This window comes from Aethalodelphis obliquidens, unplaced genomic scaffold (genome assembly GCF_003676395.1).
Source record: "Aethalodelphis obliquidens isolate GAN/ISIS:26980383/991018 unplaced genomic scaffold, ASM367639v1 scaffold29, whole genome shotgun sequence".
Taxonomy (NCBI): Eukaryota; Metazoa; Chordata; class Mammalia; order Artiodactyla; family Delphinidae; genus Aethalodelphis; species Aethalodelphis obliquidens.
This window is the reverse complement of record NW_020837973.1, coordinates 8528023-8545280: the sequence shown is the minus strand read 5'-3', so window position 1 is coordinate 8545280 and position 17258 is coordinate 8528023. Positions and strand designations below refer to the sequence as shown.

Genomic DNA, 17258 nt, shown 5'->3' with positions numbered 1-17258 from the left:
TTATATTAACACATAATGAGTGTGTTAAGTGAATAAATATTTCTAAATTTTTTTATTCTCTTATACGGCAATTAAAAGCTCTTCTGAATCTTTTAGAAGAATTTACAGGGATCCTGAGACCAAAAGAGTTTGAGAACCACTGCTCTATCGTAGTGGTATGTTTAGGTATGCTGATAGATAGATAGATAGATTTTGCTCACAGAACATCTGAAAAAAATCAGAGAATAACTATGGCTCTCTCAAAATACACATATGCATACAATTATCATTATTGTATCAGGGACTTCACAAGCTCCACTGATTATAAAAGGAAAAGGGAAGGGAACATTAGACTTCTGAATCACTTTGTTTTACATGGATATCTTTTACATAATAATAAAAGTGGAAATCATATAATAATCAAAATGCAAAATAAACCAAAAACAAATCAAATGAACCTGTGTATATCAAGCTTAATCACAGAAAATAATTACTTTAGACTTTAAAACATGGTAATATATCCTCAAGTAGGCTATATCCAAAGACAGAAGGAACTATAAAGAAATCCTAAAGAGAATTTAGTAATCATCATGTTAATAGTAATAATATTGATTGTTACTTTAAAACTTGGAGGATAAAGACAGTAAGTATGATACTGGTATTGTGGTTATTTGTTTAAAAAAAATTATCTCTTAGAATACGTAAGTATTCATGGATGAAAAGATATCGTATCTGGGATTTCCTTTAAAACAATCCAGCAGAAGTGTGGGGAGGCAAGAGATAAAAGAATTGAGATAAAAGAATTTTCAACCATATGCTTGTATCTGTTGAATCCAGATGCTGGTTATATGGAAGTTTATTACATTAATCTATTTGTGAGAGTTTGAAATTTTGTATAATGAAACTTTAAAAAAAAAATCAAAGGTTAACATGCAATTTGTAAATATCATAGCTGAACTTTCACTTTACTAACACTACCAAGTCCTATTTGTTTGTTTGTTTATTTATTTATTTATGGCTGCGTTGGGTCTTTGTTGCTGCACACTGTCTTTCTCTAGCTGCGGTGAGTGGGGGCTACTCTCTGTTGCAGTGCACGGGCTTCTCATTGCGGTGGCTTCTCTTGCTGGGGAGCACGGGCTCTAGAGCACAGCCTCAGTAGTTGTGGCGCACAGGCTTAGTTGCTTGGCGGCATGTGGGATCTTCCCAGACCAGGGCTCAAACCCGTGTCCCCTGCACTGGCAGGCGGATTCTTAACCACTGTGCCACCAGGGAAGCCCACCAAGTCCAATCTTATCAGTGAAGTTCTTTAGCAGGAGGTCTTTGCATGTGGTTTATTTAACATACACACACAAATGTGAAAACTCATGTTAGCAATTTTCCTATTTCACTGACCATGTTTTTTAAAATGTGTTAAAACTTTCACTGGCTATATCTTCATCAGGGAAAGAAAGCAAAATAAGATCTACATAATCTGCCTCAACATTCCTAAAAGCCTACTGCTATGCAACCCACAACCCATTTCTATTAAAACCATTTCATCTAAATGACTCTAATACAGAATCTGGTCCGAGAAACAACATCACAAATCTCTTTTGCAGTACTGACTCTTGTGTTTCCCCACATGATGAAGTTGTGACTGAGTTTTGCTCAAGAGTACTTTATGTATAAATATTTCCCTAAATGGAAAGGCAAAGATTATTGCTATAAATCAACCAGAATGGTGATAAGCCTCAGCTATAAAACTCTTCAAGGCAAACACTCAGCTATTTAGCAGGCCCTGAGCCACACCTGATTCGGTGTGGCTTATCCACTCCTTATCAGGGAAATGGAGGTCAGGAAAAGCTACCTAAGAGATAGGCTGCAACTGCCATTGCTCTATATCCTCAACTCAATTTCCTTAGCTAGTCCGTGCGTATGGAGTAGAAGCAATGGAAGGTTCTTCCCTGCCAATCTATATTCCAGGAGAAAAATCTGAAACAAGGCACAGGTATATAAAGGTCATAGTTAAACATTTATTCTGGAAGAATACATAAGAAACTATTAACAGTTGCTACGTTGTGGGGATCAGGATTGGGGGAAAGAAGTTCTTTCCTTATTTTATAAGTGTATGTTGCCTATAGTGCAGGTGTACCTAGGCATCCATGGATGGATTGCTTCCAAGAGCCCCCATGTATCCCAAAACTCCAGGGCACTCAAGTCCCATAGTTGGCCCTCCACATCTGCAGGTTCTGTCCACATCCATGGATTCAAGCAAATTCAGATGAAAATTCTAATCTGCAGTTGGTTGAATTTACAGATGTGACACCCACGAATGGGACAGGGGCCAACACCATATAAGTACTGGAAAAGATCCGCATATAAGTGGACCCAAGTAGCTCAAACCAGTGTTGCTGAAGGATCAACTGTATATATTTGTGTAGTATTTTGCTAATATCTTACTTAAAATTAATAGTTTCCTATATACTTATGTTCAAAGACATGTACAAGAATGTTCATAGCAACTCTATTCATAATAATGCCTCCAAAATGGAAACCACCCGAATTGCCTAAATTTGGCAAATAAATTTGGATAAATAAATTTTGGTATATTCACATAATTTAATACTTCATGGCAAAAACAATAAACCAACCAAAACCACAAACCACAATTTGGATTTATCTCACAAAATGATGTTGAGTGATAAAGAACCCCAGACACAAAGAGTACCTACTCCTATATAATTCCACATGTAAAAAAATTCAGAAACATGTAAAACACATATCATTTAGAAAATAAGGATAAAGGTTCGCTCTAGAGAAAGGCAGCAATAAAGACTAAAAGATGAATGAAGATTCTACACCAAGATGAAATAGTAGGAGTTTTCTGCCTACTCCTCCTGCCAAGGACAGCTAAAAACCCCGGATATTATAATACAAAACAAACATAAGAAGACTCTAAAAGGTGAAGAGAAGGCAGATCAGCAAAAGAAGCTGGGACGCCAAGGAACCACAAGGCAGTAAGTTCTCTGGATTTGTGTTTTGCCTCAAGTATCCTGGACTGGAGGCTGAGGTGGAGAAGCTGGCAAGGTAGAAACACCAATGAGAACAGACAAAAAAAATTCCCCCCAAAAGCTTGCTCTCTCTCTAGCCAAAGGACCAGGGAAGGGCAACTCAGCAAGACAGAAAACTTGAGACAGTAACTACTGCTGTACCCCAGCCAAACAGTACAAGAAAAAAATTCGACCCTACCATCACCTCTGACAGTCAAGAACAAGTGGGGAGTAGACGTAAGATTAGCAAACTCTATTTCTAATCCTAGCCCAACTATATTATCAAGCAAGTTAATAAGGAAATGAGGATTTAAAACCTAACCCCCAATTCCAAAAGACAACTTTTTGACGTTATCGTACACAACCTGTTTATGTGATCAAGTTTCCTTGAATGTTTTATTTTTTCATAATTTAATGTCAATATCTTATATATATCTACTATCTACCGCTCCAAATTTATAATTTTCTTCCTTTTGAACAGTAGATTTGCTCCCTCTAATGAAACACATTACTGAAATATAAGGGTAAAACTAACTAGTACAACAGCTAAGTAAGAAGTAGTTTTATTACTAGTGAAGCTGGATATTTCCACATTTTGCCATGTTCTCTTTGTGAACTATCTATTCAAATTCTTCGTCCAGCTTACTAATTCGCTCTTAACAATAAGAAAATAGTCCAAAAAAATTCAGCAAAGGATTTGAACAGATACTTCAGCAAAGAAGGTCTACAAATGGAAACAATGCTGACTCATTAAGGAAATGCAAATTAAAAACAAAGTTAAGATGCTGATGACTGTACAACAATGTGCTTATATTTAATGCCACTGAATCAGACACTTAAAAATGGTTAGAATGGTAAATTTTGTTATGTAAATTTTACATTAACAACAAAGCTTAAACCACGGTAAGATTACCACTACATACCTATTAAAATAACAAAAATAAAAACATATATACTCTTAACATACATCCAGCAATCCTATTCCTAGGTATTAACCTAGTAAAATGAAAACTTATGTTTGCACAAAAACCTACGTGAATTTCATTCATAATTCTCCCAGACTGGAAACAACCAACCCAAGCATTCCACAACTGGGGAATGGATAACTGTGGCACATCCCTACAATAGAATACTACTCAGCAATAAAAATGAACAAACTGCTGATACAGGCAACAATGTGACTATATCTTAAATGCATTATGTTAAGCTGAAAGAAGCCAGACTCAAACAGCTACATAACTGTTTAATTCCACTTATGACATTCTGGAAAAAACAAAACTATACAGACAGAAACAGATCAGTGGTTGCCAGGTCTGGGGGTGGAGCTGACCATAAAAAGACACGAAGTTATTTTGGGGAGTGAAAGAACTATTCTATATTTTGATTGTGGTGGCTACATGACTATATGCACTTGTCAAAAACTCAGAGACATTAAATAAGGAAGACTTTAAATACACTTTAATTTTAATAAAATCAGGTTTTCTACAGTACTAGTGTCTAAACAGACATAGAGAAAAAGAACAAATGAGAAAAGGTAACGACATGAAAAAAAATTAGTTCCCTCTCTAAAATGTGTTCTAATGAAGTTGTAGATTGAAATATACCCCAATGAGCACATTTATTTCATCCGACCAGGTAGGAATTAATGTTGCTAGGGACTGTGGAAATCATCAGCATTGGTCATCAAATATTTTTGGCATTCTACTTTCTGGGTATGTGGCAGTACTGCACTTCCCTGTCACCTCTGAAATTATACCTGAACATGTGACTTGCTTTAGTCAATGAAATATGAGTTATAGTGATGTGCCATCACTTCTGGATAGAAGTCTTTGGGCACCAATAAACACAATCTATCACACTGCATTTTCTTGCCTGAACAATTGTGGAATCATGTGCTAAGCCATGGTCTGCAATCTAGATCTCCAAGTGACCAGCATTATTAGCAGGAGAATCTCTCCCCAGCCACACTGGACGTGATGTCAGTGAGAAACTTAAAGCAACCTTCTGTTGCTCAGGTTTGGGGGAAGTTTGTGACTAAGACATAAATTAGCCTATCCTGTTTCATAAAAGATCTTAGCTGCTTCACAAAACAAAAACTAAAACAAGCACAACCACCACCAACACAGAAAGTCAAAGAAAACTCTTTTCACCATCTTTCCGTGCTACCGCAATGGTGTGCATGAATGACCTGGCTGATGCTCTCAAGAGCATTAACAATGCTGAAAAGAGAGACAAATGCCAGGTTCTTGTCAGGCTATGCTTCAAAATCATCTGGTTTCTAATTGTAATGATGAAGCATGCTTACATTGCCAAATTTCAAATCACTGATGATCACAGAGCTGGGAAAATTATTGTGAACCTCAAAGGCAAGTTAAACAAGCATGGAGTGATCAGGCCCAGATTTGAAGTGCAACTCAAAAATCTAGGAAAATGTCAAAATAACCTACTTCCATTCTTCTAGCTTGGTTTCACTGTACTGACAACCTCAGCTGGCAGGACAACCATGAAGAAACAAGACAAAAACACATAGGAGAGAAATCCTGTAATTTTTTTTCCTAGGAGTATATAACAATGTGCAAATAAAATGCCTCAATGGAGAAAAGGGGTGGGGAGTCAAAGAAAAAATAATCTATTTTGTTTACTAGGATCAATCCCACTACCCAAAACGTCAAGACAATAAAAAGGCCAAGGGTACAAAAGGAGAGTGCAGTCTACAAAAGGTGCAGCCTGAGGCCCTTCACTAAAAATGAAATAATGTTCTGTGGTGGAGTAAGGCTCCACCAAATTTACATGCAGTAAAATTACAAATCTTGCTCAGGCCAAAGTAAAATCAATGCACTCTGCTGGTTATGAATGCAAACTTACCTAGAACAATAAAGCAAAGCTCTTCCTGGTTTTCAAGGGTAAATTTCTTCTGTTAACTCCTATGGCAACTTTTGTTGCTTTATTTTTGAATACTTAATATCTTCACAAAGCATACCTTTTAGAAGTTCCTAGCACAGTACCTAGCTCAGTAAAGTTTTTTTTGAATGAAACCTTCAAGTCCTTAGTGACTGAAATATGGAGACAGTCCATGAGATGAAAGGGAGGGGGAACCCAATAGTGTGAGAGGTTATCAAGTTGGTGCCAGCTGTGGAAGTCAACACCCATTCAAGGCTAGCCCATCCCGTTAGTTTTCTTAGCCAAAAATCCAGTTCACCAAATATATTCTAAGTATCTACTATGAGAAAAAATGCAAAACAACTCTTAAAGCTTTGGGTACATCTTAACTCTTAAGCCACTGTCTACCCTGAAAATTGTTTCACATAAGGTTTCAAAATGTTTCCACTTTCCTTCTGCTGATAAACTAGTGATAATTTAATAAACAAAGGGTTTAATACACTTTATTTTTTAGAACAGATTACACTTACAGAAAATGTGAGGAGACAGTACAATGCTCCCCCGTACACAGTACCCAGTATCCCCTCTTATTAACATCCTACATTAGGATGGTAGTTCTACTACACTTAATGAAGCCATAATGACACACTATCATTAACCAAAATCAACGGTTTATTCAGATTTCCTTGATCTTTACCTAATGTCATTTTCTGTTCCAGAATCCACATTACATTTATTTGTCACGTCTCCTTAGTCGTCTCTTGGCTCTGGCAGTGTCTCACACTTTCCTTGTTTTTGATGACTTTGATTTTTTTTTTAATTAATTTATTTTTTGTGTGCATTGCATCTTCGTTGCTGCACGAGGGCTTTCTCTAGTTGCGGTGAGCAGGGGTTACTCTTTGTTGTGGTGTGCAGGCTTCTCATTGCGGTGGTTTATCTTTGTTGCGGAGCACGGGCTCTAGGCACGCAGGCTTCAGTAGTTGTGGCTCGTGGGCTCAGTAGTTGTGGCACACGGGCATAGTTGCTCCATGGTATATGGGATCCTTCCAGACCAGGGCTCGAACCCCTGTCCCCTGCATTGGCAGGCAGATTCTTAACCACTGCACCACCAGGGAAGTCCCCAGAATTGGTTTGATGTTTTTGCTCATGATTAGAGTGGGGCTATGGGTTCTGGGGAGGAAAATCACATAGGTAAAGTGCCATTTCATCACAGAATATGAACGGTACATTATCAACATGATTTTTATGACTGTTAATGTTGACCTTGATTCACCTGGTTGCAGTAACAAAGGATTTTTAATAGCTGATTAACAAAAATTTTATAATTAGTAGCTACGATTACAGTAAACAAATATTAAAAATACATTATTAAGAAGTATTATTCAAAATATCTGTGGATAACCTATATAGCTAAAACCAGAAGTGTGGCTACATAAATTGTGGTACGTTCACTACACAAATGTCTATAATCCCTTAAAAATAGCAAATATTAACAGTTATATGACAATATGGAAATCTGCATAATGTTAAGTAAACAAAGCAGGAATAAAAAAATGAATACACACTGTCCTTAGAACTAGGGAAAAAACCCAAAACAGCCTAAAAGAGAAAATACAAAAAATGATAGCCATTATATTGGTTAGATGAGAACATGCGTGATTTCCTTCCCGTTTTCCCAAAGTTTCTACTGTTTCATTGCTACTTTTACAATTACAAGAAAATTTTAACTGCTAAAATTCTGTGAAAAACACTTCCATTTTGACTGTGAAAGTATACCTATTTTTTTTTTACCATGGATTTGGTAATTAGGCCTTGAAAGCATACATTTAAATTCCAATTCTCCATATATCCCAATTCTCCATATATCCCAAAGCTTAGTTATTTCTTATCTCTCCAGATTACTGATCATTACAAAACTAACATTCACCTATACTATTGCTCCTGGAAGCCTGAAAACTACATCTGCCTTGTTGACTAGGCTTGAGTTACATGCTTTCAATGAGAAGCTCTTCTGTGGGATCATAAGATGGTGGGAAGGTGTAAAGCCATTTCCTACTTCTGGCTCTAAAAACAGCAGTGGCAGCTAACTGCAGGTACTGTGGACTCCTGCGGTAGTTAGAGTTCGTGGTGAGGATTTTGCCAGCAGTGGGCAAATGCAAATTCAGCAGCACAGGCAATAACTCCCAAGTTTTAGCAGAAGTGTGCCAAGTATCAGTGTACTGAATATTTCCTCTCAGCTCCAAATTTATCCTTCAGTACCACCTGTTCACTGATAAGAGATTGGACTCTTTTAAAGAGTTTTTAAAAATAAATTTGTCGGTAGAGGGTGCTGAAGGGACCACACAGGAGGACTGGAGCCTCCTCCCGCTGCCCTGTCAGTAGGTTTGCTTTAGTGTCCAACTTCTCACAGCCCTACTGATAACAGCTCAACACACTCCAGGCCTTGAGCCCACAGTGGTACCCTAACTCTGTCTGCATGCCTACCCATCAACCTTGAGTCTCCTGCATCCACCCTGGAGCGTTGTTTCCTGCTCACCCAGAAACTGTGAACTAGCTCTGGCTTGGACAACTCCATACTTCTCCAATGAGGTCTGAACCACAGCTGTGAGGAGGGGCCCTCACCCCTCCCCAGTCTGTCCTTACTTGGACATTTTCCCTCAGGCCCACAGTACACTTTACAGTAGTCCTTACATCTTTATAATTATTCTCTAATCATAGGTTAACAATTCTTTCAACTTCCTCTAGTTAAGTTACTGTGTTTTCTGTCTCCTCACTGGATCCAAAGTGCCAAGGAAAAAGAAGATTCAAAGAAGAACCAAGTGGAAATTTTAGGTGAAAAATACAGAGAGTGTGGACTCACTCCTGGACTCAGCCTCAACAGCAGTGTTTGTCTCAAGAAAAAGCACTTGTATTACTCTTTGGAGTTACCAGCTGAACTAACTGCTTCCCCACCCCCACCCCCCACGAAACACCATTTTTACTATGGAAAAAAACAAAACAACAACAAAATGACAACAGTTATTCAGACAGATTTGGGTATTCGGCAGGCATTGTGTCACAAAAGAATGAAGTGAGCCTAAGAACCAAGGAAAACACTGACAATATTTGCTGCCACTGACAAAAATAAAACTTTCAAGCAAATATTAGGATTTTAGAAAACCTACATCCACCACAATAAGAACGACAGCTTCTCCAATACCTAAAGCCTTTTTGAGATACGTGGTGACGTTAATGAATGTGACTTTTATGTTACACAGGAAAATGTGTCAAGATTTGGAAAATTTGCATAACTTGATCCAACAGCTACCAAATAATCAATACATGAGGTTACAAAGCCATGCATGAGTAAAAGACAATGGATTTTAAAAAACAGTTTTACTGAGGAATAACGGACATGCAATAAAATACGCTTACTTAGAGGTTATCACTTGATACGCTTGACACTGGTAAAACTGTCACCACAATCAAGATAATGAACATATCCATCACCACCAAAATTAACTCATGCCCCTTTGTAATCCACCTTCATCTCATCCTTTTCTCTCTTTCCCTCCCAACTAACTGTTCTCCACAGCACGTATAACCATCTCATCATGCCACATAATTTACCACATGTTTATTTTCTGTCCTCCCCTCCTCCTCTACCAAGCCAAAAACAAGAACGAAGGTTCTATGAAAGAAGGGATTTTGTCTATTTTGTTACCAGCCTAGCCCAAGTGCATAAAATAGTGCCTAGCTAGTTAACAGGTGCTCAATAAACACTTGTCAAATAAGTGCATGTATGCTTGCCCGTAAGCATGCCAAAGCAGTGAAAGTTGATCTGTGGCAAGAAGAATGAAGCAGGCATTACTGGAAGCAGAGATGAAAGACCATGTGGTTCTAGAAAGACAGTAACTAGCTGTCTGGTTCTGACAACTTCCTATCCTTTTAACTCATTACTTCCAAATCTAAGTCACCTCAAGGTTTTACCATAATAGATATAGAACATGATCAACTATGATAAAGTTCAGCTTCATCCCTTCCCAATGAATATGACTCATAAAGCATAAAGAACAATTGTTTTGGCAGTCCATAAAAATAGGCTGCTAAGATTTTATACTACATTCTGCTAGTGTGAGCAGTAATTTAGAAAAATGAAAAACATCAGCTCTATATATCACTGGGCTGAAATGAGAGCACCCTACTATGGCAAAACGTTTAATATCTTAATGAGAGTTTCATACATCAATACTTGCAACATTTACTCCAATGTTGCAGTGCTTTTACTTTTAAAAAATGTATATCCTTGAGCAAAGAACAGATTTTTTTTTTAAACTGAAAAATATCAGTGCTTTGCAGGATCAGATTCCTAGTCGATAAAATGAAGATCTAAGATCTCCTCAAGCTCTGAAGTTCAAATATTTGATGATAGAGAGCAGTTAACCTAACAGAACTTCTTTCAAAATCGGAGTCAATCCTCTTACACCCTGCCCCTGCCTTACCAACTAAGTTTACATCATATTCTAAATGCTTTGTTGTCATTTCAACAACTTTTCATTTCATCTTCACTAGGAGTAGATTCTGTCTCAAGAAACCACTTTCTTTGCTCATCCATAAAAAGCAACTCCTCATCTGTTAAAATTTTATCATGAGATTACAGAATTCAGTCACATCTCCAGGCTCCACTTCTATTTTTCTTGCTATTTGTACCACATCTGCAGTTACTTCCTCCACTGAAGTCCTGAACCCCTCAAAATCATCCATGACAGTTGGAATCAACTTCCAAACCCCTATTAATGTTGCCATTTTTGCCTCTTCCCATGAATTACAAATGTTCTTTTTTTAAATTTTATTTTTTTTTATTAAAGTATAGTTGATTTACAATGTTGTGTTAGAATCACAAATGTTCTTAATGGCATCTAACATGGTGAATCCTTTCCAGAATGTTTTCAATTTACTTTGTCCAGATCCATCAGAGGAATCATTATCTATGGCAGCTATGGCCTTATGAAATGCATTTCCTAAATAATAAGACTTGAAAGTTGAAATTACTTCTTGATCCATGGGCTACAGAATGGGTGTTGTGTTTGCAGGCATGAAAACAACACTCATCTTGTTGTACATCTCCATCACAGCTCTTGGGTGACAGGTACATTGTCAATAAGCAATAATATTTTGAAAGGAACCTTCTTTTTTTCTGAGCAGTAGGTCTCAACAGTGGGTTTAAGATATTCAGTAAACCATGTTGTAAACAGATGTGCTGTCATCTAGGCTTTGTTGTTCCATCTACCGAACACAGGCAGAGTAGATTAAAAATAATTCTTAAGTGCCCTAGGATTTTTGGAATGGTAAATGAGCAATGGCTTCAGCTTCAAGTCACTAGCTACATTAGCCCCAGCAAGAATCAGGTGGCATCTGCTTCAAATATAAGGCTGTTTCATCTACACCGAAAATCTGTTTTTCAGTGTGACCACCAAGAATTATCTCAGCTGGATCTTCTGGATAACTTGCTGCAGCTTCTACGTCAGTATTTGCTGCTTCACTTTGCACTTTGGTGTTATGGAGACAACTTCTTTCCTTAAACCTCATGAACCAAGCTCTGCTAGCTTTAAACTTTTCTTGTGCAGGTTCCTCAACTTTCTCAGCCTTCTCAGAACTGAAGAGAGTTAGAGCCTTGCTCTGGATTAGGCTTTGGCTTTAGGGACTGTTGTGGCTGGTTTGATCTTCTCTCCAGACAACTAAAACTTTCTCTATATAAGCAATATGGCTGTTTCTTATCATCCATGTGTTCACTGCAGGAACACTTTTAACTTTCCTCAAGAACTTTTCCCTTACATTCACAACTTGGCTAACTGGTGCAAGAGGCCTAGCTTTCAGCCTATCTCGGATTTCAACATGCTTTCCTCACTAATCTTACTTATCTCTAACTTTTGATTTAAAGTGAGAGACATGAGACTCTTCCTTTCACTTGAATACTTAGAGATCATTACAGTTATTAAATGGCCTAATTTAAATATTGTTGAGCCTCAGGGAATAGGGAGGCCCCAAGGAGAAAAAAAGAGACGGGAACAGAAGTTGGTGGGGCAGTGAGAATACACACATTTATCTATTAAGTTCACTGTCTTTGTGGGCACAGTTCATGGTGTCCCAAAACAATTACAACAGTAAATCACAGATCACCATAACAAATATAATAATAATGAAAAAATCTGAAATATTTAAAAGAATTACTAAGATGTGACACAGAGACATGAAGTGAGCAAATGCTTCAGGAAAAATGGCAGACTTACTTACTTACAGACTTACTTACAGACTTACTCAATGCAGGGTTGCCACAAACTCTCAATTTGTAAAAACAAATTAATATCTGCAAAGCTCAATAAAATGAACACAATAAAACAAGGCATGGCTGTATTATGAGAATGGATTATAAAACTGTTGATTTTACAAAAATAAAACAATACACTGAACACTTTAGAGATCTTTAATACCTAGCAAACACAAAATATGAAGGGTCAAAATCCATCTGGCAAACAACCAATTTTCTAATAGAATTCAGTCTTGTTTACTACAAATATGAAACATTCTGAGCATTGTAACATCATATATGGTAACATCATATATGGTACCATTAGAGGAAAGCAACAGGCAATTTTTAAGAGATGGAAGAGCTTAACAATCTCTTTGCAGGTTGGTGTTTCAGATTTCTGTTTGCTCAGATTAACATATTAAAAAACAGATAAGTAAACAACATCATCAGTGTTTTTAACGAGTGATAAAATTTAAAGATTTTTAAAATTTTTATTTTCTTTATGTTTAGCCATATTTTCCAAGTCTCCTACCAAAAAAAAAAGTTTCTTTTATAATCAAAAACCCAATTGCATTTTTTAATTTAAGAAATAACCTGTAATAACTCATTTAGCAAACAGAAGTTTCCAAGCTTTTCGGTGTCTTCACTTTGTCATTTTATCCTGAAATCTTCTGTAATCCTCCCTTTCCTTCCAGCATTTTTTCAAGTTAAATTTACATTAACTTTGAAAATTTCAGAAGACTTCCAATTTGGAATTTTGCAAAATTAGGCATTAGCAGTATTAAAATTCACTTTCATTTCATGACTAACAGTGTCATAAAACAAATGCAAAGTAAAGCTTTGTCAAATTATGTAGATGATTCATCTTATAAAGGGAGTGACAAAAATACAGTCATCTCAACACTGGACACTGGGTATCCACTTATAAATTTAACCACGGAGTCTGACAGATCTGAGTTGGAATCTTGCCTCTGACATCTGTTACCTGTATGACCTTGGGCAAGTTATTTAATCATACTAACCCTCAGTTTCCTCATGTGTAAAAAGGGAATGGTGCCTACCTAACAGTCTTAGGAGAGTTAAATGAAATGTGTATAAAATGTTTAGTGAAGTACATGCCGTCCATCAAGTCCTCAGTAAATGTCAGTTATTTCAATAGAGAACAGTGTTCAAGTCAGTAAATAAATATCATTTGTACCTCACCCTGACTGAGGGGGGTGGGCAGTGCACTTAGAAGCACTCAGAAAATATTTCTTTCATGATTCCAGCTTTGTGATTCTGCAATTCATGAATCTCCACTATCATACCATCAGTGTATGCAATTACTAAGTGCCTAAGCTCAAAGAATGGGAATTTAATAAAACATGCCAGTATATATCAATTGATAAATCAATAAACACATGCATTACTAGACTGAGTCATTAAAATTTGAATCCAAAAGGATGTATGGATGTAGATGGAAATTTACACACTAGGACCACCTGTCAAAAAAAAGTAATTCCTAACCTCCTCAGCAGTTTCACTTTACTATTTTTTCCAAAGGAGTCTCCTGTGGTGATTACCTTTCACTCACAGCACATAATAAAAACAACTGAGCCAGAATGAAAGGAAAACTGTGTAATCAGGATACCTAGGTTCAAATCTTTCTCTTACTAGGGTGTGAAACTTGGACAAACTATTAAAATAACTAAACTAACTAACTTCCACACCTATAAAAGATAATAATACCTTCCTACTCCATAGGGATCTTAGATCAAATGTGAAGGCATGTAACTATGCTTTGTAAACTGTCAAATATAACATGCAAATATCATTACAGTTGAGGTTCTTCCTATCCAAAGAAAGACTTCTTTAAAAAAAATGATAAATTGATCCCCTCCACGCATCACATATACAGACATCAAACTTTTCATCACCCATTACTGCACACCACGATAGTCCCCAACGATCTTCATCTAAAATCATCAAAATCACAACCTGTAAGGTTGCAAGACGCTTATCATATCCCCACATAATAAACCCAAAGCATAAATGTATCTTCACCGATAACCGCAACAACAGGAAAGCGATTAGGAACTTCCTCTATAGACTCACGAAATTATTCGATAAACTCCAAAAAGATAAAACTGCTTAAAAACAACCTAACTACCTTCGCGGGATCAGCAAATGCGTTTCAATAGTCACAGATGTTCAGTCATGTCTTCACTTCTGTATTCAGTTCACAAGAGTCAGCTTGTTCCAGAACAGCCACATCCAAAACACACGCACTCACAAAGCAAAACAGACACACAAAACTCTGCTTATTGGTGCCAGAGACTAAGCACAAAATAAACTACACCGAAACAAAGAGCCTTCCTGCTTCGAATAACCCCGGTGGCCCTGCCTCTGCCTCGCTTAGTAAACAAACAACTAGGGGCCACGCAAGCAGAGGGCAAGGTTTTTAAATACGCAGTCAGTTCACTCCACCAGGCCGTCACCTGGCGGGGTATTTTTCGCTAAGTTTCAGTCAACAAAGAAGTTTTATCGTGAAAGGGTCGGGCCCAGAGAGCGAGGGGCAAAGCGACATAAAGAAAGACAAAACCGAGTGGGGAAGGGCGTGGAAAACGCCCCCAGACTTCGTGCAGCGACCACGGCGCCGTCCCCCCCCCCACCCGGGACTGGCGGGACAGAGGGGGCGGGGAGCCACGCCGGCCGCGGCCACCGCAGCCCGACGCCCCCGGCCCGGGTAGGGGTCCTGGGCTCCGCGCGCGCGCGCGCGGGCGAGAAACGGCCGGGGGCGCCAAGGGGTCACCTCCTGCTCCCTGCCGCCCCTCGAGCCCGCCGCTCGGCGGGCAAACGGCCCGGGCGCCTCATCCCGCCCGCCGGGTCGTGCCGCCGTCCCCACGCGCCCGCCCCAAGCCGAGGCGCCCCCGCCGCTCCGCCCGCCGCCTGCCTCGAGCGCCGCGGACCGGGCGCGGGCCCGGCCCGAACCCGGTCGCCAGAGCAAGGGCGCGGGCGCCACCGACTTACCTTCCTCGGCGGTGTCCATCTTGTCTGGGGCGGCGAGGGGGGGCGGCGGTGACGCAGCCGCCAAGCTCCCGCGGCGGAGGCCGGAGCCTTCCGGCCGGGGCGGGGGAAAGGGAGGAGGGAGCGGAGCCGGGCCCGGGCAGGTGCGTTGCTCAGGTGCGAAAGAGGAAGCTAGAGGAAGGAGAGAGGGGGACAGGGAGAGGGAGAAAGGCTGACAGAAAGCGGGCGAGGGAGGGGAGGGGGAGGGGCGGGGAGGGCGGAGGGGAGAGGCCTGGGCGGGGCGCGGAGGCGGAAGGGGCGGGGCGCGTCAACGACAGGTGCCGTCACTTCCGTCGGCGGCCGCGGCGGCCGTGGCTCCTTGGCTCGGTGGGTGGCGGCCGTGGGGACGTTGCGGCGCCCCTCGCGGACAGCGGGTGGCAACTCTCGCGGGTGGCGGGCCGCACGGGCTTTGTCCCGCGGGCTGCGCGGGGCAATGGGGCTGAAACCTTAGAAGGAGCTGAGTTCTAATGACCCCGAGGGAGGCAACAAAGAAGGCGCAGAGCTGAGGGAGGAGAGCAGCGGGAGCGAGCGCCTGACGGCGAGGTGGCGAGCCCAGCGCCGGCCGGGCACGGTGCAGACAAAAGTGGGTCTCAGAGCTGAAGAGTTAGTTACCTGGGCGCCTGTGAAAATACAAGTTCGGCGTCCCCCTCCCTCCCGCCCCGAGATTCTGGTGCCGCGTGTTTGGAGTCGGCCCAGGGATACGCATTTTTGTTCCCCACGCGGGCACTTCTGATGCACGTTTTGAGGAAGTACTGAAATATCACTGAAATTAAAAAGGCAAGCTCTAACTCTACCACACTCCCTCCCGGGGAAACTTCTTCATTTGACTGGAAGGACTGCTTCAATAACCTGCTTAGGCTGGAGGCTGCAACACTTTCCTCTAAGGGAAATCGGTTCAGATACAGACAGGGCTTGATAACACTGCGTGTCGGACGCTTATCTGGCCAGAGCTAAATTGCTTCGGACTGAGCTCTGCTTCCATCAGTACAGCACCTTTCCTCACTGTAATCCCTGGCTTTTTGTCTAAATGAAGAACTATGTAGAAAATAACAAGTTAGAAAGGTCACCACTTTTAGAATCGCCTGAGTAGAACTAATGGTGTCTCTAATCCCAAGGAAATCTATTTTAAAGAATATGCAGATGACTTGCATATAGATTAGATACATGATACATTCAGGAATGCTAGCAGTCTCTTTTCCATCTGTGTGAGTGAAGGAGTTGGGAAGACGCCCTCCCCCAAGCCTCATCAACCAGAATGAGACTTAGAATAAAAATAACGAAGTGGAATCCTCTGTAGAGAGAGCAGCCCTTGAGGACTGATGTCACTGATTTGACCAGTGTCACTCATGTTACCCGAGGTAGGAGAGAATTCAAAGTCTTGACACAATAATGGAGGCCCGGGCTTCCCTCGTGGCGCAGTGTTTGAGAATCTGCCTGCCAATGCAGGGGACACGGGTTCGAGCCTTGGTCTGGGAAGATTTCACATGCCGCAGAGCAACTAGGCCCCGTGAGCCATAACTACTGAGCCTGCACGTCTGGACCCTGTGCTCCGCAACAAGAGAGGCCGCGATTGTGAGAGGCCCGCGCACCGCGATGAAGAGTGGCCCCTGCTTGCCGCAACTGGAGAAAGCCCTCACACAGAAATGAAGACCCAACACAGCCAAAATTAAAAAATAATAAAAAATAAATAAATAACCTGAGTTGCCAAAAGTCAGGTTAAGATAGTAAAAAAAAAACAAAAATGGAGGCCCGCTGATTTCAAGGGCTGACCTTGAGAACTGAGCATATTTAAGCTTTTTCTTAAATATGTTTAGACTATATTATCTCCCAAGGAATGGAATCTGAAGGAGGCTCATACCCCGGCCCCACCCCTCCCGCCCAACAGGACAGAGCACTCACATCCCCTGTAAGGCCTGTGGCAGACCACTCAACTCAGACTGGGGTCACAGTTCAGGACCACCAGACCCAGCCTCAGGGGTTGTACAGCAAAAGCAGGAAGGATTCTGAGAGGTAGACTTCGAGATTTACTGAATGAA

At 40.5% G+C, this 17258-nt stretch overlaps 1 protein-coding gene across 4 annotated transcripts in view; it reads right to left on the bottom strand.

Moving 5' to 3' along the window:
* Positions 1-15433, bottom strand: part of MARCHF6 (membrane associated ring-CH-type finger 6) — a 76249-nt gene extending 60816 nt beyond the window's left edge. Inside the window, exon 1 of one of the 4 annotated variants that reach the window (XM_027125322.1) lies at positions 15187-15433. In XM_027125322.1, coding sequence (XP_026981123.1) covers positions 15187-15205 — 19 coding nt within the window. In that variant the 5' untranslated portion in view covers positions 15206-15433. Of the gene's footprint in view, positions 1-6585; positions 6755-15186 lie in introns of those variants that run through there. The other 3 variants (XM_027125319.1, XM_027125318.1, XM_027125321.1) reach the window with 3 other exon arrangements.
* Positions 15434-17258: the final 1825 nt, after the last annotated feature.